This window comes from Ailuropoda melanoleuca, chromosome 18, assembly GCF_002007445.2.
Source record: "Ailuropoda melanoleuca isolate Jingjing chromosome 18, ASM200744v2, whole genome shotgun sequence".
Lineage (NCBI taxonomy): Eukaryota > Metazoa > Chordata > Mammalia > Carnivora > Ursidae > Ailuropoda > Ailuropoda melanoleuca.
Window position 1 is genome coordinate 11,839,311 of NC_048235.1, and position 26,997 is coordinate 11,866,307.

Genomic DNA, 26,997 nt, shown 5'->3' on the forward strand with positions numbered 1-26,997 from the left:
TTTTTTCAATCACTACTTAAGGATTTACTCCCATATCAATTCTTAATTTCTAATCAAAATAGTCTTTAGTGGGTCAGGGTGTAGAACTACTTTATTACTCAAAATACAAATGAGCCCAAATACTATTTTCTTCCAGAGGTGCCATTTTGGTTAAGTCAGAAAGTACTGATGCGCAGGAGACATTCAATAACTATTTGGAGATGCATATACTCTTGTGGGGAAATGGCTTGAGACCCCTACAAGAGTTAGGAAGGAAAAATAGTACCAATAGTACCTTTTGGGCTACCTCTAGGGCACCTAGCAATTGGTCTAAACTGACAAGCTTTTTCCTGTAAATGTGATCTGGATCCAAAAAGTCCTGGGCCCAGGGATGTTGTGCCTGCCTCTGCCAATGGCAATCTATAATTCTACTCAGCAGGGGGCACTGGTGCCTGGAGCTCCAGTCCTCCCACTGAGTCTCAGGCAAGGCTCCCTGGCCCATGACTTGCTGAGACCGCCATTTTTTAGGTGGTCTTACTTTAAAAAAGAGAAACAACTGAACTGTGAATATTAAAACTTGTTACCAACGTCACAAATAGGAGAACTATGTCCTCTGCACCCCTGGGGCCTTCTGCAACAAGCCATTCTTTGACCTAAATATTTTTAATCCTCAGGTGGATATGGACATTGGCAGATAGAAATTACACCTGGCCCACGGGAAATTGAGATCACTGGTCGTCCAAGCCTACATTTTTATTCAAGCTCTTCTCAATTTTTCTTTATATGCTTGTTCCTTTATTTCCTTCATTTGTAATTTAGGAAAAGATGGCTAATCCATGGGTCTTGTTGGGCTTCAGAAGTCTTCAAGGACAAATTTTTTAAAAAAAAAGAAGGAGGAAAGCATAAAATGTGTCAGGGAAATGGAGCTCCCATCATTTCACTCACAAATTTTGCCTTTTAAATGTAGTTCTCCTGCCAACAGTTCAGTGAAAAATGGTTTCCTTATTGTCATTTATTAGCCGTGACAGATGGCAACACTGCTCTCTAAGATAGTCTCCCTTTGCCACAATTATCTGGTAATGCCTGCAAGGCAGAAGACTGCTCAAAACTCCCTCTTTCTGGAATGCTTTTCCCAAAGGCAATAGTTCAAAGCAAACCTATATTAACTGGAACACAGACATCTGCAGAATTCTCTGGACAGGAAGATCCCACCACTCCGGTAGTGATACCAGAAACCGAGACATTAATAACTTAAACTCCCATCACCAGGAAATCAAGTTCAGCAACCGCTGTGTGTGTGGAAGCCTTACATACGCACCCTGAGAGGACCACCACCCCATAAACGACCCAACCACAGCCTGGCCATGGATGTACTTTCTTCTTAATAAGGATCTCCTTGTTAAACTCCTCCCAACAGGGAAAAAATAACCTTTTTCCTCCCGCTAAAATTCCATGTAACCAATGGGACAACATGTAAGACAGTACCAACATGTAATGAATTAGATGTACTACTGGCTTATTAGCCCCTAGACATATTTACGAACGTGACATAAAATTACACACTCCTTGCTAACAGGGCTCATGACTCGTAATGTGCAGCCACATAAAAATCTAATATATTTTCAATCTTTAAGTATCTTTACGGATTTCTTTCTTCTACATACCTTTTGTTTTATGCATTTTAGAGCTGGGGGCAAGTGGTTGCGGGGAGAGAAGAGAGAGAAAAAAAAAGATTTAGAAAGAGAATAAGGTGACAGAAGTGTCACGGGAGAGGGAAGCCTGGGGATCATCGGAGGGCCGAGATGACCCATCAGGTGGCCCGCTCCTGAGGCTTCCTTAACACCTTCCACCCGGTCCATGAAGATGCGTCACCCATCAACCCCGGGGAAAACACCCAGCACCCATCCCTCAAACCGCTCTCTGAGCATGAAAACATATGTGATGTGTTTCATAGACAATACAGAAATGACAGAAATGGAGAGTTAAGCATACGATGAAAATACAAAAGCGAACATACTTCGTGTGGTAGATTTTAATAAGATTTTAATAATATTGGTGAGGAGCCAAATTACAAAACGCCCTAGAATACGGAGTACAAAACCTCAGAGACAAAATAAAAACCCATGAAAACATAAGAGCACTTGAGAACGGTAATAATCTTTAGGATAAAGAACCCATTTTCTCAACAAAGCTACTGACCATGTTTAATAAAAATTAAAGGAGATTAAAGACGAGACACACCCAGCCACATCCCTGAGCCGCAGCAATTGGGAAGGGGAACTCCCGTTACCAATAGATCTGGAATAAACCAGCCCGAGGCAGCTGAATTCCCTCACATTTCACTTACAGGGTAGGAATCAGTGGACCCCCGGTCGTAGCGCAGCCTTGGACATGAACGTGTTGGCGCGCGGAGGAGCAGTGACTCTTCCACGTGGCAGAGGATGCAGGTGCGCGGGCCACCTCCACCCACACGACCCTGCCGCCCTAGCAGCCGTGCTCTTGGGGGTGACGAGGGGATAGGCTGTCTCCTCCGGGAACAACTCGTTCTTCAGAGAGAGTAACGTAAGAGCTCTGCGTGGGACACGAACCTGCAGGGGTCCCCACCCCGGAGACAGAATGCCCCAAACCCGTGGGCAGTAGGACAGCAGAGGTGCCCCGGGCTCAGCTGTGCTCGTGATTCCTCAGGACAGCTGTGCCATCCTGTCTAGGGTTTTTGGGTGGGTGGGTGGCCGTCTCCCTCGACGCCCTAAAGCCAGTACATCTGCACTAGCTCCTGTCACGGGGGCCCTATTTTTCTCTTTCCCCAAGGGCGCTACACGTTATGCTTCATTAGGGCCAGATGTTTGAGTCAGTGTGTCTGTTCGTCCTGCCAGACACACAACAACCATTAGTTATTTGGCCTTCCAGCACCTGTGGCAGCGAGGAGCGGCTGTCGGAAGCCACCAGCATCCCCGCAAACCAGCAGACAAAGAGGGGGGCCCCCCACGCCAGCCCTGCGTGACAGGCCATCTACAGGCTCCTCGATTTTAAAACCCTAAATCAATAGTTTAAACAGATGCAGATTCCGTGTGACAAGAGAGACAGTCGGGAAGATTTGAGGCTTTAGTCTTCAGATGTCTACTTTTGCTGTCCTGGCTGTTAAAGTTACGTGGTGTAACTTCAAGACGAAAGGCATTAGCAGCTTCTCAGAAGAGGATAATCCCAATCTTTTGGAGATTTAATGAGATGCGACTCAATGAAGCTTCTGGCTCGGTTTGCTGTTAATTGAATCAAAGTCAATGACAATCTTGCTGCACTTTGGTGTGAATTTCCTAAACATAAGAAACAAAATATATCAAGATATTATCCAGCGAGTAGTTAAAGCAATTTGTTTACTTTGGCTTAACCTATATTTTCTTGGGGAGGAAAAAATTTCCCGGGATTCGCTTGATATCGTCTCTCTATAGGAGCCAATTACAGCGCACCATACCGAGAGGAACACGAAGCAGAAAAGACGAAGACGAAAACAAGATGCACGGGGTGGCTCGGTCTGTCCGTTCCCCAGCTAGCTGAGTTCATGAATTATCAGGGAGTCAAAGGATTTCTAACAAGTTAGCCGCGCAACATGACACCCGATTACTGGTTTTCCCAACAGATTTATCTTCCTTCCTAGGAAATTTCTGCAGCCAACTTGGAATCGCTCGAAAGCAAAAAAGAGTAAGTCTTCTTTTGCCTCTTGTACACAAAGCAAAAAACAAAATAAAGTAAAACAACTAGCTTTAGTGAGGAGTCATTTTTAAAGTCACGTTCTAAAAGTGCAGATGTAAAATAAACCCGCCGTATATTTTCACTTGTTAGTGTACCTTCTACAACAGTTCAAAGGAAAATATTTGGGGACTAATCGTTAAGCAGTTAATATCTACTTATTATTATTATGTAGATAATCTGGATTTAAAGTCTCAAGAGTTCAAGAGATTCATTACGCATAACCTGCATCCCCACTGAGGAGCACACGGGGGAGGTAAGTTACTAATTACAGAACCTCACTGCTGACCACAAAAGCTGTAAAGGAAGTGCTTTGAAAGCTTTCAGTCCCCAAAGAAGTTTCCACCATGAATCGAAGACGCTTGAACTTACCTGCAAGTAGAACATAACCCCAGTCTTTGCCTCGCAAAGATAACCATAAAAGTCGAAACGACTTCAAATCTCAATTTAAAATGTTGCTGTCAAAAGAATTCCTGGTGTTTCAACCCAGCAGGTTACTTTCATCCTAAATTTTCGATGCCAGAGTGGTTGTATTTGCAAAATTTACAAAGGTTTAATGTCAGTATTACGAAACTTGGGAATTTTACAATTTCTCGCCACCAGAGTAACGTAGTCCAAGCCCCGGAAAGCTACTAACACTTAAGTGCAGTACCATCAGTCAGGATTGTCTTCAGATGCTTCTGTCACTGCTGTGAAAAACCCACCCCCACCATCATCTCGAGATCCTCAGTGCATCGCATTTAAAAAGATGCTTCCAAGTGTGGAGTCAGGATCACAAGTAGAAATTAAATGTCAGCCAAGGTCAAACAGGTGTCTTCATTCGGCCTTCCACGACCTCTCCCCCAAGCTCTTCCCGCTTACCTGAAGGCCACCCCGGCCATATCAAACAGGCGCCTCGCTGCCGTCATCTCATCACTATCGTGGTATTTATCAGATATGAAAATAACTTCTTTTATCCCTTCAAAGGCAACAAGAGAAGGAGCCCCATTAGTGTATACACGCACAGCTACTGCGGCAGATGCGCAGGGCCAGACGGAGCCCCGCGGTGTCCGTGATGAATCACCTTTCCCCAGCGTGCTTGCCCACAACGTCCACGGACTGAAATTACATTTCTGCCGCGTTCCAATACAGCAGACGATGGATTATATTTAATATGCCCTCCAGTCTTTATGGATTTTTTTTTAACAAATGCAAAGTGAAAACATGTCAAGTAGTCAAGCCTTGATCCGATTAACAAATTTTCTTTACTGTGGGCAATCAAATTTCTTTATTCACAAGGAAACTGGTCTTAACACAGAGGCTGACGGTGGGGGGCGCCGTGCGGGAGAAGTGGAAAGTGCCGGCAAAAATCCGAGGTAAGTGCCACCATGCTTCCGAAAATGGCTCCAAAAACTGATTCCGGCCCCAAGAACTGATTCCAGCCCGCCCCACTGACAGCACATCCGTTTTCTTTCCCTGTCCCCCAGGGCGGTGCTGACGGGAGGGCCAAGAGCCTGGGGGGGGCACTTGAGACAGTCCTGCTCCTCCACCAGCCTCCGAAGGGGCTACGCAATGGCTGACCCTGCCGGGGGGTCACGCACGCACCGCCAGGGTGGGAGCCCACGACATTCTTCACCAGGGGCCGGCCTCTGATTCCGATACCCCCAGACCTCTTCTCCTCGGAGACCCATGGGCTCGTGATAAACAGCCCCTTTAAACCACACATCTGGCTAACATGATAAGTCTTTAAATCTCAAGCTGAGAGTTTTATGGAGACAAAGTGTAGCCGAATCTCAGACGTGACAGTATGAAAACGGTGAAATATTCAGAATACAATGGTGTAGATTTATGGTAACTGTAATGTAAGGAAAACTTACAGTGGTACCATTTGAGTCTGATGACATTTATATGCAAAGATATGTTTAGGTCCTAAAACATCTACCATATATTAATACAAATTAAAATTTCATATAGAGACTCCCAGCTGACCTTGCTTCTGACAGAAGTTCGTTTCTCTCCCTCCCCCTAATCTATGCACGACATGTCAGAGAACAGTAAATTGGCAGTAATTATATGCAATGCCTGTGCTGTTTGTTGGCAGCTTGCAGTTTAAGAAGTTGCGAACTAAATTAAAAACATGCTAAGAATCACAGAGGATGCAATTAGTCTTAGAATACCTGGCACCGTTCAAAAAACAAAACACAGGACATATCTTGCAAAGCTGATAGTGCAATTAACGTAGATCGAAACAACAGCAATTTCAGATCAAGCACTTGTGCACTGAGCTGCTGATGGGCAGGCAGCAGCGCAAATGTGACACCCGGAACGGGCCCGGCTCCTACCTGCCTGGATGATGAGCTTCGCGCATTCATTACACGGGAACAAGGCGACATACATGGTGCAGCCTTTCACGTCGGCTGAGTTTTTGTTCATGATGGCGTTCAGCTCGGCATGGCACACTGTGGGTTCGAAAGAGAAGGAAAGAAAAACTTACATCGCCACTCACGAGGAATTTACTAACACTGCTAAAGCATTGCACTCGCCCCTCTGAAAAAACATACATAATAGACTCAGTTTCTTTTTTTTTTTTAAGATTTTATTTATTTATTTGACAGAGAGAGACAGCCAGCGAGAGAGGGAACACAAGCAGGGGGAGTGGGAGAGGAAGAAGCGGGCTCCCAGCGGAGGAGCCTGATACGGGGCTCGATCCCAGAACGCTGGGATCACGCCCTGAGCCGAAGGCAGACGCTTAACGACTAAGCCACGCAGGCACCCCAACAGACTCGATTTCTTAAACACTGATGAGAAACGGGAAGTCCCGAGAATACCAAACGAGGGCCACGTGGTCTGACAGGTTGGCGAGTAGCCGCAAAACCGTTCGCTGTGGCAGCCTGCGGTCTGTAAGCACCTCAAGCAGCCAGGAGAGGCCAAGGTCAAGTATTCTCACCCACCCTAAGCACAGCAAGAGCTCATGGCTCCACGAGACCCTGGGGTATGGGACCGAGCGCATAAAATGGCTCATTTGTGTGCTGATATGCACACGCAGGGATATTTGCTGTGACCGCAAGAGGGCAGGGTGTGGTTTGAAGAGCAAGGGAATCAAGAAGTGAGGCTGAGCACTTTTATCCCGAGGGATTTCCTTCACCTCTCGGCTCTCGGACCACATACACATGCGAAGGATGTTGGCAGGTAACAGTGGTTATCTTATGTTAAGAAAAACCTTCAACCACTTAATGAAAAGTCAAGCTCTTGCTATCACGGCCCATTCCACCAAGGATCCTCGAAGAGTGCTGCGAGGTCATTCGCAGACCTGCCTGGATTCCGAGTTAAAGGGGGCACCCTCTTCTCCTCTCCTGCAACCTGTAAGCCCGGCCGTCTCCCCAGGCATTGGGCAGGTGTCCCACTGCCGAACCTACCAGGGCGCGCCTCCTCTCAAGGAAGCACTCCTCACAGCTCGGATGGAGTTTAGACTCCCCTACCTGCACCGGGAGGTCCCCCTATTGCTTTCTTATGCTGTTATTTGAGTTTCTGGGCACGCTGCTAAAACTCTGGTGTCATGTCCGTGGGGCAGTGATTTGTAAACCTGTCTGCACTCATCTGGGGTGTGGCCTGGGATTAAGAGACTCCCCCCTGCTTCTAACGTGCAGATGCATGGCAGAAAAACAGCGTTGCGGAATCCTCTGGTAGCTCCTAGGAGACCTAACACACACTGAGCACACAAGTGCTAAAGGAAATGTTTGTGGAACAAATTAATGACAATCTGGCCGTGGTCCAAATCATACAAAACTGCCGGAGTTATGCATATGGGGGCCCTCGAGGGGACCCCCGCCCCCTACCCTCTCTAACTCACCAACCTTCTGCACTGAACACTTTCTCTGGGAGCATGGAACCCTTAAGGGAAGAGTAGCCTAAACTCATAGCTCTTGGGCATTTTAGCCCTGACATACTCACTTAGTCAATGACCCTTTATTAAGATCACAGCCCATCAGAGAATAATCCCTGCTGGCAGGCCACAGAGGGGCCTGCGCCACTCTCCCGGGGATGACAGGAAAGAGAGAAAAAAGGCTCCCTGGCTCAGTGGCCTTGAGGACGTTGGCCTCGGAGAGGCCCCTTCAGCCCCGTCTACTTCCCTAGTGACCAAGATGTCCCCAAGCAGGGATTAACACTGCTTGGTATTAAAAACAATTAGATGTAATTGTTTCTTTTATTTCCCCCTTGAGAGCAGAGACCTGTCTTCCAGGTTCTTTGTAACTCCCACCCCCCCCCAGTCTAATGTGTGCCATGAACATATCGGGTGTTAAATATTTACTGAATGAATAAAGGAGGAGACGCAGATTCCAATTACTGATGGTGACGCTGAAAATACAGAAAGTCCTCTTAAATTCAAATATCAAGAGGATGCTTCCTCATCTAATGAATATTTTTGGATAGTGTTGGCATTAATCTTCAGAACTACAGACCTTCTGAGTCTGTTCAGAAACACGGTTAATACCGTCTTCTTTTTTGAATCTCCAAAAAAAACGGTCACATTGACTGCAACCGTCTTCCTCTGATTCATCTGAGGCAGTCTGGGATAAAATTGAATATTGTATGGTCTGGATTCATTAATGAAAACTACCACGTGAAACAGATTCTCTTGGGCTGCATCCCACATCTCTGTATAAAGGGTGGTTGATAGAAATAACACCTGGGGTCATCAACAGAATTCCTTTCTCTTAGCTACAAAATCACAAGAAGAAAAATACAAAGCTTCTTTTTAGAAACATGAGGTCGACTGGGCTGTATGAACAACCGAGTGTCGGGCACACAGGAGACTCTGCTTTTTTTTAAGTTTTAAGTTCTTCCTTTTGATCTTAATTTTTTAATTTAAATTCAATTAATTAACAAATAGTGTATTCAAGGCCCAGTTGCCGCTTGAAGCCTTGTGACCCTCAACAAGGCCTGTCCTTCGGGTGGGCGGGAAGAAGAGACTCTGAGAAAGCCCATTTCCAGCTAACTACATAAAAGTGAGTTTTGAAATACCAAATAATCTAATTTCTAGCTTTTTCCTATTGTGTGTCCAGTTTCCTCCCTCCTTTCTCTAGAACAGTGGATCTTCTCCAAGACAATAAATATTTTATTTATTTGACAGAGAGAGAGACAGTCAGCGAGAGAGGGAACATAAGCAGGGGGAGTGGGAGAGGAAGAAGCAGGCTCCCAGCGGAGGAGCCTGATGTGGGGCTCGATCCCAGAACGCCGGGATCACACCCTGAGCCGAAGGCAGATGCTTAACGACTGAGCCACCCAGGTGCCCCTAAGACAGGCTCTTAACAGCAAATCATGAGCCTTCTCTCCTACGGCCAAGGGCAAGAGGCAGCCTAGGCCCAGCCCCCCTGGAGGCACGAGCTCCTCCTGATTCAAGTTCTCTTCATTCTGCGTGTCCTTGGTCTCCACTCTCAAGAGGCTGTCTTGTGAGCATTTCAGATCTCTTTTCTTCTTCCTTTCGAGATGAAATTGTCCTGCCTACAACTGCAAGACTAACTTATTTTTTAAATAATCATCTCTTGACTTCGTCACGCAAATACAACCTCTAGATTTCGCTAAACCAATACTTTTCAAACTGCAGGTCAAGAAATCAGTTTGGTGAGTTACAAACAGCTTTTGTCCCTTTTTAATGAAATGGATGAAAACAGAAGAGATCAGAATGCGTCCCACATGGCAAAGGTTAAGTCCCGTTCTTAAAAACTGTCTGGGGTGTGTGTTTCGGGTGTGAACTATGTTTGCCGGGTTGCCATGTAAAAAGTGTGTAACTATGGGGGCGCCTGGGTGGCTCAGTTGGTTAAGCCTCCTACTCTTGGTTTTGGCTCAGGTCATAATCTCAGGGTTGTGGGATCCAGCCCCGTGTTGGGCTCACGCTCAGCACGGAGGCTGCTTAAGACTCCCCCTCCTTCTCCCTCTGCCCCTCCCTGCGTGCGCGCTCTCTCTCTCTCTCTCTCTCAAAATCAATCAATCAATCAATCTTTTTTAAGAAAGTATGTAACTATGGCAACCTGTTGACTTCTGTAATATGCTATTAATATTTACAACCACCGGGGGGAAAAGAGGCCCTGATTTGTAGAATCTGCCGGTCTCGGTGATGCGGCTACTCCCACATGGCCAGTTTCAGGGTCCCAGCATGACCGAGAGTTGGGAAGAGAGATGCAGGGTCTGCTCAGGTGAGCTGGTACGAGCCAGCTCCCACATACCCCCCTGCATGGCCTTACCTTCACCCAACCCCAGTGCCTCTCTGGTTGCAGTCTCTGGATTCGCCTGCTGCCAGGCCCTCAATTAATGACAGCTCTCCTCCCGAAACCCCCTCAGGCACCAGACCCTGTGGAGTCCCCTACTTTTCTGTGGGTCCTTTTCTTTTTCTCGCCTTTCGGGGCATCTTCCCAGGTTCCATCCTCCTCTTCCATTTTTCTCCTATAGCCACTAAGTATTCATGCATTTGTAGATTCCCAGAGAGCACATCGATTTAGTAAAACCCAGTGTCCCATCTTCTCCTCAGGCCTTTGCTTTGGATGGTCTCAGGCTTCTCCGTGACTTTTCTTACTATGATAAATACTCCATAGATATCTGACAGCAGATGAAGGAATCACTGTGTCTTTCTCTAGTGCTAGCATTTTTATGGTGTCGCCCGGGGAAGAATTAAAACAAGAACTACAAATATGTGAGCGCAAAAACCGACCAACGAGGAGTGGTTCTGCTCCTGACCTTGAGAGGCGGACAGCTTTTATACTTGTAGTAGGAACAGGGCCGGGTATCCCAAACATACACAGTCCCCAGGAAGTATTTCAGAGGATAGCTAAATTGTCCCCCAAAAGGGCAGATTTGCCAAGCACCTCCCTAGAATTCTGCATCTGCGACTAAGCAATAAGCCAAAGAAATCTCCAGATACTACAAGTTCTATTTGATAAGCACCAAGAGTGACACAAAACCTTTCAATTATCCTCACCGCTGTTTAAAAGGAAAAGAATCAAATGCTGAAAATATCAGATTAGTGCTTATAAAGTTCTTGATTGCCAGAAGGAGAACCTCTGTTTCAGGTAATTATAAGACACTTCATATGCTTTGGTCTTTTTTTTTTTTTCTTTTCTATTACTAACTGTCAGAATTCAGAACTGCATTAACCTTGGACCATTGAGAAGAGATCGTATAATTAGAAAACTGTATTTTTCAAATTCCCTCTTACTAGGGCTTGATTAATCCTTACTGTCTCAGGTAGGCGGTTCTCTTGAAGTTTGACAAATTAACAGGATATATTCCATCCTGGCTAGATTTAAGAGATTCGACATTTTATGGATTTGACTTTCGTCTCATTTGATACAAGACTAAGACAACATCTATTTTAGAGAGTACTATTATTAAGGTTACTTAAATAGGCTTTCCTTAAAAAAAAAAAAAAAACCCAAATAATGCTAAACAAAGGCCAACTGCGGCACAAATAATTGAGTGGTAACAGCGTGGCTCTGCCCTCACCTCCTGTGTGCTGCTAGGCCGGGATGGGAAATACTGGGCCTGACAAAATTTGGAGACAGGAAAACTAAGCTTCTCTTCTGGTTAAAGAAACTCTCTGGGTTGGTTAAAACTCCCCCATTTTTTGTGGTACAGAATTTTACCTGAAGAAAATGACTTCCTCAGGCCTGAGGGGTGTTCTGCCAAGGGGGCCCTGAAATGGGGGGAAGCTAGCGTGGCAGCTCCGTGAGGGGCGGCTGGGAGGGTCACACTTAGAGCACCTGTTACCCCGGCCAGTTCCTACACCGCTTTCCGCCAACACTCTCCAGGCTGGACTGTCTCTGGGGAAGTCAAGACTCCTCAGCAAGTCTCCGGGGACACGCGCCTCGGCCCCTGACCTCGAAGGCTCTCGGGCTGTGTGGCCACCCACGTGAAAAGCATGACAGTTCACTCACTGACAAGCCAGAGGGACAGGACAGGACAGGACTCAAGGACCAAGAAGCATCTGCTCATGGCCTTCCAGAATGAAAAGGTGGGAGGTTTCACCCTGCAATTAATAACTGACATGACATGGGGTACCCCAGTTCAAAGTTGACCCTGTGCATTTTTAAAAATAACTCGGTGTTAATTTTTACAAGATATTCCACTTCTATTCTTTTTATCATTACCTCTTAAAATAGGGATCTAAGTGCTTTTATTTCAGGGGTCCTCTAGCTGTCAGACTCACTGCACCCCCAGTGCATCTCTCTGTCGGGGCTCAGGCACCCGCTTTCCAGTGCTCGAAGCCCCACAGACTCGAAAAGTCCACTGAGGGGCGGGGCATGTACTTGCTCCTCTAACAGACCTGTTTAGGGAACTGGGGCTTCTGGAGCTAAAATGGAATTTCAACTACTTATTTCTTAATTATTGAAAGATATCCTGACAGGGCCTCATACATCACTGCCGGCCTCCAAAGTACCTATCCTTCAAGTCAATAATTTAATAACACGGTGGCCTCGACATTTAACACCCCCCCCCCCGCCCACCTACCACACCCCTGGAGTACCACCCCAAATGTGACCACTGTTCACTGTTCCGGCTACTCCGAAATCCACAACAAACATCGCTAGAATTTAGCCCCCGGGGAAGGTCAAAGTTCAAGCACCTAATCTCCCCTTGGTGAAGTTTCCATACCTGTAAAGCAGCAACCAGACTCAGGATCAGAGTTTTCCAAGGATTTGAGCTAAGGGTGGGGGAGGGAGGAAGGACAAACAACTTGGAAACAGCAGTTGCATCACGGCCTGAAGACAACCCCAGCCACACGGGCCCGTGGACCATGTCGACCACGCGCAGCCTCTGCTCCCCAACACCCCAAGGCCCCCCTGCCCATAGTCTTCCTCTCTGACCCTTCCTGGCGTGCTCCAAAGCATATCTCACTCTTGGGGCTTCTAGAACAGAGCTCTGCCACCCCCAGCCAGAGGAGCGTCCCTCTGTACTGGGCGGCAGCAGGGAGAGGTCACAGTTCTAAACCGTAGGCATTTCCCGAAGACGCGTAGTGATGAGTTCTGGTCGCAGGCGGCGGGCTCACAAGGCTGGGCCCCAGTGCTGCGGGAGCAAGTGAGCCCAGGCCTTGAGCAGCTCAGGCCCCACCAGGCGGGAGAAGCCTGAGCTCCGAGCAAAAGCCTACAAATACCAGGGAAGGAGCACCGAAGAAGGCCAGTAGTGGGAAGAGGCAGGAAACGAGCTGACAGGTGAAGGGTGACAGGTGCCATGGCGCATTTCTGCCTCACCTACCACGCCCCGTGCTCAGAACCAGACACCACTGCCCCCTGGCCCACCCTATGCACTTAGTGGTCTTTCCATCCGGAACATGGAAGTAACTGGGCCTCACAACCTTCTGGCTTTGAGGGACACACAATTCCAGCAGAGAGATGTGATTATGACAGCACTAAGTGAAAATAAAAACAGGTAACAGAGTTAAGACAGAGGAAGCCAGCCCCGCACCTGGAAAATGCCTGGAATCTGTTCTGTTCCCGCCCCACGCCCAGAGAGGAGGTCTCTAGCAGAAGAAAATGACAGCAGAAAGGCATTCTGGCCAGGCCCGGAAGACGGAGATGAGTCACTGACTCAGAAGGCAGCAAGGCAGCCAAATCCTCCAGGCTCCTGCGAAGCACCAAATCCCAGGGTGCCCCACCCAAGGGGATGGGGGGGAACTTCCCACCTCCACCCCTCCAACATGCCCTGGGGCTAGGCGAAAGGCACCAGGGTCCTGTGCCAGCTGATGGCTCTGCCTGGCCCTCGCTGCCTCCCTGCGTGTCCCCTCGGCCACTCCTCATAGGCCCTGCCTCCTCCACCCGCTAGTTCTAGGACCCCTACCCGCGCCCCCCCCCAGTGAAGCCTCACTCTCCCGGCCTGTGAAATGGAAAGAAAAAGATCCATTTTGGTGACTAAGGTCCGTGAAGAGCACGGCACAGAGTGGCAACCTGGTGAATGCTCGTGTTCCCCAAGCTCTCCTGCCCGGGCTGCCCACCTGAGACCCGGCAGCCCCGGGCTCGGAGATGGGAGAGCAGCCATTTCTTTTTCTCTCCCTCCTACCCTGGTCCCCATCCCCTGCCCCCTTCCTCACTGCCTCTTGCGAAGCCTGCTGGCAGCAACTCATGGCACCCAGGGGAGCCACTTAGCCCCAGTGGTAGTGCTTAGGGCTAAAGAGATTTCTGACTGTGGTGTTTCCATTATTGACAATAAAGCCCCCAGAACTCTAATTACATGGCTTCCCTATGTGCTAAGGGCACACAATCAGGTCAGAGGGAGGAGGGTGTGGAAATGCTGCATTTCCTCGATGGGGAAGCCATGCCCAACTCCCTCCCTACTGTTCACGTGAAATACATGTTTGATGGCTAAAATGTAGTCAAGAAACATGAATAGAAACAGAACACGAATCGCGGCTTGATAGCTTTGTAATGCAAATACACACAGTAAAGATTCCAAGCTCCCTCTCGTGTTAATAGCTTTCAAAGGGTAAACTGGGACTGAGCAGTGAGCACTGGACAAGGAGTCAGGATGTGTGTGCTCTAATTAATTCCGGCTCTGCAAGGCCCGCCTCAGGCAACTCACTGATCCCGTTTCGGCGTGCAGAAAATGGGGCTTACCCGGCCCAACTCAGGCTTCGGAGATGAGAAAGGAGCTGGTGGCCCTGCCCTACTTTTCTAGGACAGGGCTCCGGCAGGTCTTCTCCACTCGGCACGGCCCTCTCCTCCCTGTCTCCCCCGGGCCCGAGCCCGCTCGCGCTCCTCCTCCCTCCCTGCGCCTGCAACCTGGCCTCATCCTTCACTCAGAGGCTGCAGTGGCTCCCCTGCCCCCCGCCACTGCGCTGCCGTCCGCCCCCGCCCACCACCCAGTGACCCTCTTCTACCACTAATGAACGTGCTGCAAGGCCATCCCCTCCCATCCCCGCAGACCCTCCTCTTTTTCCCCTTTCTGGATTCATCAGTCTCGAGCAGACATAGAAATCCTACTCTTGCTGTCTTCACACACAGCCCGCAGCCACCTCTCCACGCTGTCCCCATTCCCTCACTGCTGTTCCTCCTTCAGCTGGCTCTCCGCTGGCCTTCCAAGGCCACCAGCGTCAATAATGACCTCCAGGTCGGGAAACACCAAGGACATTTGTTACTCCGCTCAAACCTCTCAGCAGCCTTCCCTGGGGCCGCCGGCTCCTGCTCCTCCGCAGTGCGCACTCCGAGGTCCCCGAGGGCACGCTCCTTCCCGACCTGCTCCACCCAACCTCTAAGCCTGGCCAATCTCAGAGACCGGCCCAGGGTCCAGCCTTGCACCCTCTCCCTACATCCCCTCACCCGCTTCCACGGCACAATGTCACCCGAATGCCAGACATGCCCAGTCTGATGTTTCCAGCCTAGACCTCCGTCCCCATGCACATACCCAACTGACTATGTGACATTCTACAGGGAGATTTCACAGACACCTCAAACTTCAGTGTCCACATCTTCCCCCAAACCGAGGTGCTCAGGCTGGAACTGCCTGGGGCAGTCAGTCTCCCTCTAGGAGCCCCCATCACCCAGCCCTCTTGACGCTGCCTCCAAAATACAACAGATTCATCTATTCCTCTCCATCTCCGACACCCCACTTGTCCCCAGAGAGACACACGTGCCACAGTCACGTCAGGGCTGGCATCCTTGTTTCCGCTTTTGCCCTGAACCATCCCCACGTCCCCCACACACCAACTTAATCTCATAAATCCAAACTCCTTATCCCATGGCACCAAACCTCATCTCGTTACTCCGACCTTGACCTTCACTCACCTTGACCTTCACTGCAAAGCCCAGGCCAAATTCTTTCCCTCCCACATAATGCTCCAAGCGCCTTCTGCCCCAGGCTTTCACCAAGCACTCTCTCAGCAAGGAATGTCCTTCCCATCCCCAAACACTGACTTAGCCCACCTTGACCTCTGGGAACCCATCAAATCCTTCAGCTCTCAGCCTAAAAGTCACTTCCTCAGAAAGGAATATTCAACAACATCTGTTTATTTCATTCACGTCTCCCTTCATCACTGAGTCTGCAAAGTCCCTGAAAACACAGACCTTGTACGTTTTATTTACTACTGCGGAGTGCCTGGCATGGGACATGCTGAGTGAATGAATGACCACAGGTGAACGTCCACTGAAAAATGTATTGTGATAGAAAATACAATCATGATTTTTAAAAAGGAAGCAAGTGACTCGAGAACTCCCCTGTCACCAACAGGCAACTCATTACTGATAAAAGAAGAGATGACTCATGAGTATTTGTTCCAATTCCTAAAAAGTTGTAACTCACTTGCACAAGGAAGACGACAGTGAGGAATTCCGCTTCCCTTTTTCACCTAAACTCAAAATTGATGGCATTTTGAACAAAGTCTTTTAATTGCAGAATTAAAAAATTCATGCTCAGTTATCATATTCAATATTTTAAATTTACTATGGCATCTATCACTTGGAAGAAGCACAGAGATAAAATTTACACCTCTGCTAATTGGCGAGGACCGACCCTCCAGAGTGCATGAGCAGAGGGAAGAGCGTGCGATCCCTCACGTTCTAACTCCCTTGCTCTCACCAATATTCTCCATTCATCACGGACTTCCCAATCCCGTGTTTCAATAAACGTTGTCACACTGACTGATTCACAAAAGGACTCTGAAGTCCTTCCTCTCCGTCTGGACTTAGAATACTCTCTTGTCTCATAGAGTTCTAAACCTGCCTCCTCTATTCAGGTGTTTTCTTGAACTTCAACGTGGGGTCTTTTTCTACCCTCCGACCTCTTTTCATCCAATGTCTTCGATAACCTGTACTCTTCGACCGCCCCCTTCTGCCTGTGTGTTCTGTCTTTGTCCGACTTGGAGTCATCTTAGAACTGGAGTAGGTTTCGACGGCTGGAAGGACAGAGCGCATAAAGCCTGCTTCTCTCCTTATTAATTTGTCCACACACACTGATGCATATCCTCTCCGTGTCACTGCCACCAACAGCTTTTCACAGCTCGGCAGCTTTCGCCCAGGATGGCTTTGGAACCCCCTTCAGTCCCGTAAGCAGAGAAATGGCACCCTAATCGAAAAAAAATCGAAGCTATACTGATTAATTTTTCCTTAGAATTCTAGCACTGAAGGACTCCTCGGTGATCATTTATTTCATAAAGATATTGAGAAGGAAATGTCAAGTTATGTGCTAACAAGCCCACAATCACTGGATATAAACACACCACACCTGGACCTTAGGCTCCAGAAGCCTGTCTGGGGTTCTGCCTCTGGAATCTGGTCATTGATGTTTAAGCACGGTGGGGGCTTTCTTAGCTAATATGTTTATTAGACACACATATATATATATATATAAAATTTCACCCAAATATAAAAAAAGGTCCTAAGAAGTAAAAGTGATATAAATATCTGCATAAATCTCTAGAAACCCAGTTTCACTGCGTATTTCCAGGAGCAAACAGTATATGTTATTCTACGTTTATATCAATATTAACGAAGTTAATGTTGAAATGCTGAAAATATTGAATGTTGAAAAAAAAAATGCAAAAAAGACCTTAGTCATTCAGGCTGAATTCAGACCAGATGAGCCCAAATCAGCAAAAACAGATCTAGACTCGATCAACAGAACAAAGACAAAGGAAGCCCATCATTGTCAGCTACTCTGTGCACCCCCACTGCGTGGTAGCCCCAAATTCTAGGCCAAAGATTTATCGAAATTAAAAAATTAAAGTTCTATTTACCGCAGGGAATATCCCCTTGCAGTCAGAAAATTAACGTGCTCACATACCTCAAACCGAAAATGGGTTGAATGTGACCCCGAAATTTTATTGACACTATTAAGTTTCTCAACAAACCTTTCATTTTGAGAGATAGCACAGAGATACACTTAAACTCACTTCCTGTTCATTAATTTGGAGATTGTTACCCTTGGATTATTTAATTGAGGTTTTATTACAAATTTCCATGAAGTAAACTGGCTCTTTTTAAAACACAGACAGGGGCACCTGGGTGGCACAACGGTTAAGCGTCTGCCTTCGGCTCAGGGCGTGATCCCGGCGTTGTGGGATCAAGCCCCACATCAGGCTCCTCCGCTGTGAGCCTGCTTCTTCCTCTCCCACTCCCCCTGCTTGTGTTCCCTCTCTCGCTGGCTGTCTCTATCTCTGTCGAATAAACAAATAAAATCTTCAAAAAAATAAAAAAAAAATAAATAAATAAAACACAGACAAATGTGCGTATTTTTATGACTAGGTTGGATCCCCACAGATGAGCATTTTGGGTTTTCCTACATATGCTTTTCTCAGAACTTGTTACTATCTATAGATGCTTTGTAGATATCCCTAGTGAGATAGTACTCTATAGCTCTACAAAAAAAATTAACCCTGAATCTACAGATTAAAATACATAGTAAAAGGGCGCCTGGCTGGCTAGGTTGGTGGAGCATGTGACTCTTGATCTAGGGGTCTTGAGTTCGAGCCCCACATTGGGAGTAGAGGTTACTTAAAAAATAATAATAATAATAAAATACATAGATAAAAATCTAATAAATTAAACCCCCCCAAATCGTGATTTATTCTTTTCTTAAGACTATTTCTAAGCAGTTCTATCTGAACACAAAATACCCTTAAATTAAGCTGGTTCATTTCCAGGGGGAGCCTCACACGTACGCTGTTGTATTTCCACGTTTGTCTAAACACAACGAAACCTGAGTGTGCCCCTTGATTCATAAAAATAATCGACTTTCTTTCTTTTCAGGGTAAACTCGCTCAAAGGTTTCCCATTGATTATATTCATTATTTCGTACAAAAGTTCCTCCTTAGGCACCCTGTCAGGGCCACCATGGCTAGGAGGCCGAGCAGGGAGGGATGGTTGGAATCTGCAAATGAAATTAGAATTCTGGAGCAAAAGAAATGGCAAGTCATCAAATCCACGGATCTGCCTAACAAAACTGGAGGGCATTCAACTTCAGCTGGCTGAAGGAACAAATTTGATCTTAATTACAAAGATGCTCTTACAAGTTCTGAAGAAGTCACAGCTTAAGAAGGACCAGCCGCCTAACTTTTTGATAAATTAGTTTCTCAAGACTAACCTTTTGGATGCCAAAGAAATATATCACATGCATGGCAGTCAGGAAAATGTCAGTGTTCAAGGGGGTAAGGTAAATGGCTAAGCAATCACTAAAATGACATCTATGCATGCTTAACAATATGCTAAATCTAAAAAATAAAGATTAGACTTCAATGTAAAATTTAAAGCAGCACCACCACACACTGGCAAAGCTGTTGGAAGCTGCCAGGCTGCACAAGGCCTTCATGAATTCCAGCACTGTCCTCCCCAGCATTATATCGCTTTTTGAGTTCTCCTGCAGAAATAGGACTGACCCTGAAAGGAGTCCCACATCCCCATTTCTGCCTGGTGCGTCCAGAGCGTGGCTACCAACCCCTCTCGGGACATCAGAACCCAGGTCCTTCCATGGTGAACAAGTGTGAGGCAGGCGGCAAAGCAATCCTGGCTTCTGGACTGATTGGGACGGAAGAGGAGGCCAGGCAAAAAGACATGCTCACCCACCCATCCCTCACCAACAGGACACAACATGACAAGAAAACACAGGTGAGCTTGATGAGCAGAGGGAACATGATTAAAACAATGCAAAGTTTTGAACAATGGCTCTCAAGGATGAAGGATGTTGACTTCACTCCGGCTCTCTGGTCTGTAAACTACGTCATCAAAATTGCTTATGGAAACCCAAGGAAAGTGTGATATCTGAATTACGACGAGTATTTTTACCTCCATTTTATAAAATTGGTATTTTGATTAAATGTGCTTCATTCTAATGAGTTTCATAAAGAGAAAGGAACTGAATATGTCAGCTGAATACTTCATCCCAGGTTTAGCAACCACCCCCTCCTAAAAATAAAAATCTTCCAAAGCTTTTTCATATGGTTAAATTAGATCAATCTGCTGCTTCCCGGTTTTTTAATTGTCACTCATGTGAAGAGGTGTCACTTTTAATACTGACTTCTTCCTGCCACTTAATATTACTGACATCATACTATCTTTTGGATTTTTCAGGAAAAGAATGAGATAAAAAGCAGTTTCTGTGGCAGGGGGAATTTTCATTTTCCATATTAATACTACATTATAATCAAATAGTTTCATGAAGTTTTGATCCTAAGGTTGGAAGAACCAAAACACCCTTTAAAAATGCCTCTCCAGAGACACAGCCTGGAAAAAGCTTCATCTTCCTATTATGTTACAAGTATTCTGGCTTCCCTCCTTTCCACAAAGTGTCAATCAAGACTAATGACTCTAAACTTACCGAATTAATAAGGAGAATTAAGTTGTATATGGTGTTGGTAAACCCAAACTTACACGGTTCCCAAGCTCCGCTTCGGAGAAGCACTAAAGCAAGCCCCGTGCATTCTGCCTCATGCTAGGTGATGGCACCACCATGCGAGCCCATGAGCTCCAGGCTGTTACTTCACCTAAGCCTCTGTGAGCTCAAAGGCACAGTGCAAAGGAGAGAACAGGTGGTCCACCATGCTGTGACCTAAGCTATCTTTCAGAAGAGCTGAATCCCCGGGCCCCACAAGAGAGACAGCTGGGTAGTGGAGGGCACTGACCTCAGAGTTAGGAGATGTCTCCCTGCCTGTGTGGCATTACAAAGGATATTTAATGTTTCTGGGCCATAAAAGAAACAGGCAGGCTTAGACCCTGTGGGCACAAGACTCTGAGGCACTACTACGGTTCTGCAAGGAGTCCAGTCATGGTCCATAGACTGTGGGAGCGTCATACGCCTTCTCCAAACACACACAAATGCTGTTTAATAAAGCTCAGAGTCATGCAAAGCGTTACCACGTACCTTTCATCATCTAGGGATTGTCTTACTCAAAAGATGCTAATGGGGGCACCTGGGGTGGCTCAGTCGGTGAGGCCTCAGACTCTTGAATTTGGCTCAGGTCATGATCTCAGTGTCATGAGATTGAGCCTCGAGTGGGGCTCCATGCTGGGCATGGAGCACACTTAAGATTCTCTCTCTCCCTCTCCCTGCCACAGGCTCTCTCTCTCTCAAAAAAAAAAAAAGAGAGAGAGAGAAAAGAAAAAAGAAAGAAAGAAAAGAAAAAAGATGCTAATGATCTCACATATGTCTGGAATCTAAAAAAAAAAAGCTCACTGATGCAGAGAACAGATTGGTAGTTGCCAGAGGTGGGGGGCAGGAGTGGATGAAATGAGTGAATGGGGTCAAAAGGTACAAACTTCCGGGTATAAAATCAGTAAGTCCTTGGGAATGTGACGACGGCACAGTGACTGCAGTGAAGAACACTATTGCATATTTGAAAGTTGCTAGGAAAGCAGATCTTCAAAGTTCTCATTGCACACCCAAAAATTTTTTGTAATGATGTAAGGTGATAGACGTTGACTGGACTTCTTATGGTGATCACTTTGCCATATAACAAGTCATTATACTGTACACCTGAAATCTAATATAATGTTACATGTCAATTATACCTCAAAGAAAGATAGGAAGAGTTTAACTAGCATTATATAGGGGACTTGAAAGTGCTGCTGACATTTAAAAGAGGGTCCTCATATATTCAAAAGAACAAAGAAATTGCTGGTCTGGACTATCCCTAAAGCTCCTTTAGAGGGATTAGCACATCACCCGTGCTTCCTCAGCAGCTCGGCTGCCATTAGTGTCAGGGAGGAAAGAAAGGGTTAAAATTAAGCCAACCCAATTCCAGACACTATAGCTGATTTTTCTAATTAACTTAATCTTAAAATGGAAGTAAAAAAAAAAAAAAAGAACTTGCATTTTGGCCAATCATCACCAAACATTTCTATTACATCCAAAGTTATCCAAACATGTATTTCTCTGTGGCCTGAAATCCCTTGAAAAAACAAGTCTGAGTGTACAGTTTATAGCTAGTCATCATCATTTAGACTTAAAGCCCATCTTCGCATGTATTATGATGGTACTAACACTAAATGCCTTTTAAAAAGCATTTAATACTGTCGGTACATCAAAGTACAAGCCTACTCTTGTGAAAAAAGCTGTCTACATTCTAGCACAGCCACACGTAAGATGAATAATTGATAGGCAAGAGCTTTGGAAACCCAGAGGTAGCCTACGGAGAGTACAAAATAATGCACAGACCAGTGTCCTGAAACTCGGCTCTACTCAGTAAAAAATATATATATATCAGTGAAGTTGGACAAATGCCTACATGGGTTTTGTTTTTTTTTTTAATTCCTTTTGGAAAGGAGCTCTGTAAGATATTGCCTCCAAGCTGGGCAAAGCCAGTGTCTAACAACAAACACGATCAGCTCCTGGAGAGGTTTCGGAGTCCCAAGAAGTCAGGGGTTGCCCGTGAGCGGCAAAGCCTTTGGCCTCTAGGTCACTGCCACGGTCTGCCCGGGGCTCACAGCGACGAAGAGGAAGGCACAGGTCCCGCCAGGGCAGCCGCTAAGGAACCAAGGAGGACCCCTCTACGCCGGTCCGACCCCTGGCATCTTTTACAAGAAGCCTCCGCGTGACAGACTGACACCTACAAACTCCTCCGTTCGGCAAGAGGACGAAGGCCTCACGGTGTGGACCGGGTGAGATAACACCGGGGCTGTCCTACATCTCCGTGCGGACCTGGAACACATCAGCCTTTTCACTCTCGCGGTTTCTACGTGGGACACTGAACCGTACTGTGAAAAATGACTTCGCTAAGTACCTACGAACAACGGATCATTTCCCTTCTTCCCTATCATGGAAAGCTTACAGAATCACAATCAGGATGACAGAAAGTTCCTAAAGTACGTTAGCACGTTACTCATTTCGGGAGCTCCACTCAGCTACAGCGCTAAGGCTGAGAAGACGTTCCACCTTCTCCTGTCTGGGACTTGGTCCTTCCTGCTCCTGCCAGCGGTGGAGTTTTAAGAACTAACTGACCATTAAATTCCCCTAATCACTGAACTCTGTTTCATTCCGGGAAAACCCAGAGTGCTTTGCAACCCCCCATGGCCACCCTGCCCTCATTCCTCAGTTCCTTCCCCACCTCCAGGAACATTCTTTCTTTTTCTCTGGAAAACAGAACGGATGCCCTGAAACAATTTAAAAAGAAACTCAAGGGGCTTATTTAACATGATTAAGGTCCAGGAACATTAGTAAAAATATAGAAATTCTTGGCTAAGTGTAGACTTGGAATTCTTGAGAAAACCCCAGAGGCCAGTCTACCATGGAAGAATCAACAAAGGAGAAAGAAAGGTCTTACATCACGCCTCGACTCGCGTTTCCTGAAGGCCCAATCTTTCCCATTTGGATGGCCTTCATCTAGTTTACTCCCAACAGAGGCGGACGGTTCATTTCCAGACAGAAACACAGGTCCTCACATTATGAAAAATCAGCAACCAGCCTGTGCAGCCCCATTTGCCTCTGCCATCGCGTTAGCTGCATCTTCTCCTGGAAATTAAAGTTAAAGCGAGGCTGTGGTTTGTCTCTCCCAATCTCTGAAAGTGGTTCTTCTTGGGGCTCAGATATTCAACAAATTCTAAGCACCCTTTCCCAATTCAAAGAGGAAAACCAGAGCTGGCCAGGCCAACAGTTTTCGGTTCCACACATCTGGCTTGTGATCCGACTACCGTCTGCCCTGGGAATACAGAGCCCCCGGAACAGGAAGAAGACAGCGAACCATCCATTTTCTGCTGTCCAGCTTAATGTTAGAAAAGATGTTAGGGTTCGAAGCCGACGGCCAAGAAAGAATTCTTGAGAGGTCTTTGGTGCCAAAAGGTGCAAAAAGGGGACAGGACCCGTGGGCAGAAAGAGCTGCACCGGGGTCACGAGAAGTGGCCCATTATATTTCCTCAAGTTGGGAAAGGGTTAGGGACAGCAACAGTCTCCAAGGAATTTTGGAAGCAAGGTTTCCAGGACCTTGAGCGGGCTAGCTATTGTTGGGAAAATGTCATTCATTACCATCTAAAAAACCCTTAGTCATGAGACCCTTCAGATGTATATGGGTGGGCCATATGCTTGGGGGATGACTGCCAACATGTATCTGGGGGGTTTGGAGATAAAGGAAGTTTCCAAAGGAATTTTTATACGTTAAAGTAGACTTACAGGATCCTGGGGGGAGGGGGGCGCTCAGGCTAGGATCGCCTTTTGCCCTCAGCAAAGTATTAACATTGAGGCAGTTGAGTCCCTAGAGGAATGTCACTCTGCCTGTTTCAAGGACTTGCCAATGGGCTGTAAATAGTAAGGAAATTTAATAATTCTTCCGCCTTTGTTTCCCACATCACAGCCCACAGTCATTTCCTACTTCTCAGAGACGAGCTTGAGATGTCCTCTGTAGGCAGAGGGGATGAATGAACCCTGCTTCACATCAGAGCAAAGCCCTGGCCAGTCCTTGGTTAGCTGGCTTTGCTTGCAGGTAACCAAGAAACAACCCTTGGAGTCACCAGGCACATCCCCCGCTACCCCACAGGGGCTGGGACCCTCGGCAGAGGAGTCCTCCATCCATGCCCTGGGATTGTAGAGCCTGGCAGGCCCACCACAGGCAGCAGACCCCTGGACCTCAGGACCAGGCTATGTGACCACTAAGATGCTTTCCATTCACAGACTCTCTTTGAACCATTAAAGGTCGGGGGCAGGAATCTGAGGCAGGTCTATAGGATTTTTCTTCTGTCCAGAGATGATACTTTCTGACCAGCTATCTTACTTAAGCACCACCAAGGCTTGGCCACTAAGGCAGAAGGAAAGACAGATTAGGCCCTACCGTAAGGGTATTTGGTATCCAGCTTGCTCTCCGCCGTCCTCCTCCAAGGCAACAGGTCATCACTGCACCCGTTCGGCATTCCGTTATACCCGATGCCGACAATCTTGTTTTCTGCATTCACGATGCAGGCTCCGACCTACAGGGAAATGGGCCCAAAGGCTTGGTGACTTCGCATGGCTGGTCTGCCCCTGGACAGGCAGTACACGACACCAGAAGCTTGCAGAGCTCCAAAGAGAGCACGCGGCTTCCGGCGGTGTGTGAAGGGCTTTCTATCCCCTCGCCTGCTTTCTGTGGCAGCTCCCAAGCCAGAGAAAGCAGACCCCCTAACTCCAGAGGGGGTCCAAGAAGCTGTGAATGGTGGCATGTGAAAAACGGAAGCACCCAGGGATAAAGTACAAAAGACAGACTTCCTCTGCCTTTAAGTTGCCAAGCATCCACTGAGGGTCTTCCTGCTGTGATTTGTTCATTTCCAGGTATCTCTGTGTCTGTGAGTGTCCAACGTTCTCCTAGAAAACTCACTTACCTGTGAATTTGGATCTTTGCTTCTCTGTGCTGATAAGAAGGCCACTGCCATGAAATACTCAGGCCATTCCAAATAGTCATCACGTTTTTTGCAGGGAACTTCACTCATGCTGGGTCTAGAAGGAAAAGAACGGTTGAGAAAAGCACTTCGGTACACCTGCTTTCCGGGTCAACGCAACCACATGTCCACTTTGGATCTGCAAAGTCAGACAATTTCAGTTACATTTATCTGTCAGAAATCATAGATTGTGGGACCTCAGAGAGTGTCTGGCCTTAAGAAAAAAATTAAATTTATGTTACTATTCCAGCAGTTTGGATTTGGCACGTGGAGTTTCACGTTCCCAAATATTACATCTATGTACTGCTTGCTCATAGGATTTTTTTCAATTTCCTACAAATGCCTGCCCCACAAGTTGTTCCTGTCCATCACCTCCCTCCCTTAGGAAACAGAGCCAACACAAGAGGGAAGGAGGGAGAAAGGAGAATGTTCATTGACCATCTACTATCTTTCAGACACTGTGAAGGGTTATACACATCATCTCACTCAAGCCTCAGTCCTAACAAAGGTAGTAACATCCCATCTTACAGAGACTCCCCTAAATCACACCGGATTATTATCCATGCCAGTCAAATTCCCCTGGAGCTGTCCCAGCTCTGATACTAACGAGGTAATCTGTCCCTTTTCTTTCCCCCTTAGCTTCCCCAGATGAAAACAGAAATTATCAACTCTGAGTACTGAATCAAAGGAGGAGAAACAATGAAAAGTGTCAAGTGCTATTATCACTGAGGCAAAGTTTTAGTAACGTGGTCTTCACTCTCTTACCAGCAGGCTCCAGCTGTTCTAGGACAGGGGGAGCCCCTGAAACTTCCAGCAAGGGGTGGGGTCCTTTCAAGGGAAACTAAACAGCACGACGGAGGAGGGCAACAGAAGATCTGAGTACGTATCGCTGCGCCTTCTTGAGCATCTGGGTGGAAGGGAGATGTGACTTTCCCAGCACGTGGGTTTCAGGCTCTAGCCCTTGGCTTAAACCGGGCAGCGCGGCAGTGCCTCAGACAGGGACGCAGAGAAAAAGTCGCTACTGGGAACCAGGATTATCCACGGACTGTGTTGCCCAAATTCTAAGCAGCCTATAAGCCCTCCTAACACCAAGCGATGCTGGACTGCACTGGTTCACCACCGGCTCAAGGGTCAGCATCCATGCTGCAGGGTGCCAGTAAAGTGCCCACGAAACAGCAGGCGGGAGGGGAAGAGAGGGAAAGGAAGGTATTCCTCCAACGTCTGTTTAACGCTCACTGGAGCCCCGAAACCCAGCTGCAGCAACAGGAGGGACGCTGCTCCAGGGAGACACATCTGGTACCCTGCCGGGACAGAACCCACGCTCCTCCGCCCGCACCCCTGCCGGAGTCCGAGCCGGGCGAAACCAGGCACCCCGAGCCCCCACGTGGGCGCAGGAAGTGCCTGCCAGTCTCAGCCTCCAGTCCCACCCGCCCTCGGCTTCCTGGAGGGAGCAAGTCTCAAGTACCCCGCCCTCCGGCTCGCCATTGTTGGCCCCGAGGGAGGTTTCCCCGGGGGGGGGGCAACCTCGGGCTTCCCCGCCCTGAGCCCCGCCGCCAGCCGGGCGTCCCGCACCCCCGCGCCCAGCGCTCGGGCGGCGCCGCGTGGCGCGCAGGCCGCGTACCGCACGGCAGGGCTNTCTGGGGAGGGGGCCCCGGCGGGCGCGCCGCAGGCGGGGCAGTCCTGGGCAAGGTCGCCGCTGCGTCTTTGTCCCGGGCCCACAGCCCGCTCGGCCGGCGGTCTGGCGGGAGACCTTCAGGACCCGCGCACAAAAGACTCCTCCGGGCCCGGCGGCCTCCTTGTGTTGAGGCGGATGGTTTGGGATTTGACCCTGATCGGCGCCGGCTCCTGGACGCCCTTGAAGCCGCCCCGAGGCCGCGGGGCTGGGACCCGCGGTGATCGCCCCGCAGCGGTGGCGGCCCGGCCGACCTGCGCCGCGAGCTCCCCGAGCCTCTGCCCGCGCTCGTGGTCCCCAGCCTGGGCCCCACGG

General features: G+C 47.8%; 1 protein-coding gene across 2 annotated transcripts; it reads right to left on the minus strand.

The window, feature by feature from the left end:
* Window positions 1-1,996: 1,996 nt before the first annotated feature.
* On the minus strand, window positions 1,997-26,639 carry DCTD (dCMP deaminase). Of its 2 annotated transcripts, none has more exons than XM_034647602.1 (6): window positions 26,632-26,639; window positions 24,954-25,068; window positions 24,431-24,566; window positions 6,045-6,161; window positions 4,585-4,681; window positions 1,997-3,290 (listed from the first exon to the last, which is right to left on the minus strand). In XM_034647602.1, exons 2-6 carry the CDS (start codon window positions 25,059-25,061, stop codon window positions 3,212-3,214), a joined length of 537 nt encoding a protein of 178 aa, XP_034503493.1. In that variant the 5' UTR covers window positions 25,062-25,068; window positions 26,632-26,639; the 3' UTR covers window positions 1,997-3,211. The 2 variants fall into 2 exon arrangements, with proteins under 2 accessions (XP_034503493.1, XP_002914055.1); XM_002914009.4 differs by lacking the exon at window positions 26,632-26,639 and adding an exon at window positions 25,776-26,445.
* Window positions 26,640-26,997: the final 358 nt, after the last annotated feature.

Coding starts and splice junctions, on each gene's coding strand:
- DCTD (XM_034647602.1), bottom strand. CDS start 25,061: ATGAGTGAAGTTCCCTGCAAAAAACGTGATGACTATTTGGAATGGCCT. Junction 6,162..24,430: donor GGATACCAAATACCCTTACG/GTAGGGCCTAAT, acceptor TCGAACCCACAG/TGTGCCATGCCGAGCTGAAC. Junction 3,291..4,584: donor ATGGCCGGGGTGGCCTTCAG/GTAAGCGGGAAG, acceptor TCTTATGTTTAG/GAAATTCACACCAAAGTGCA.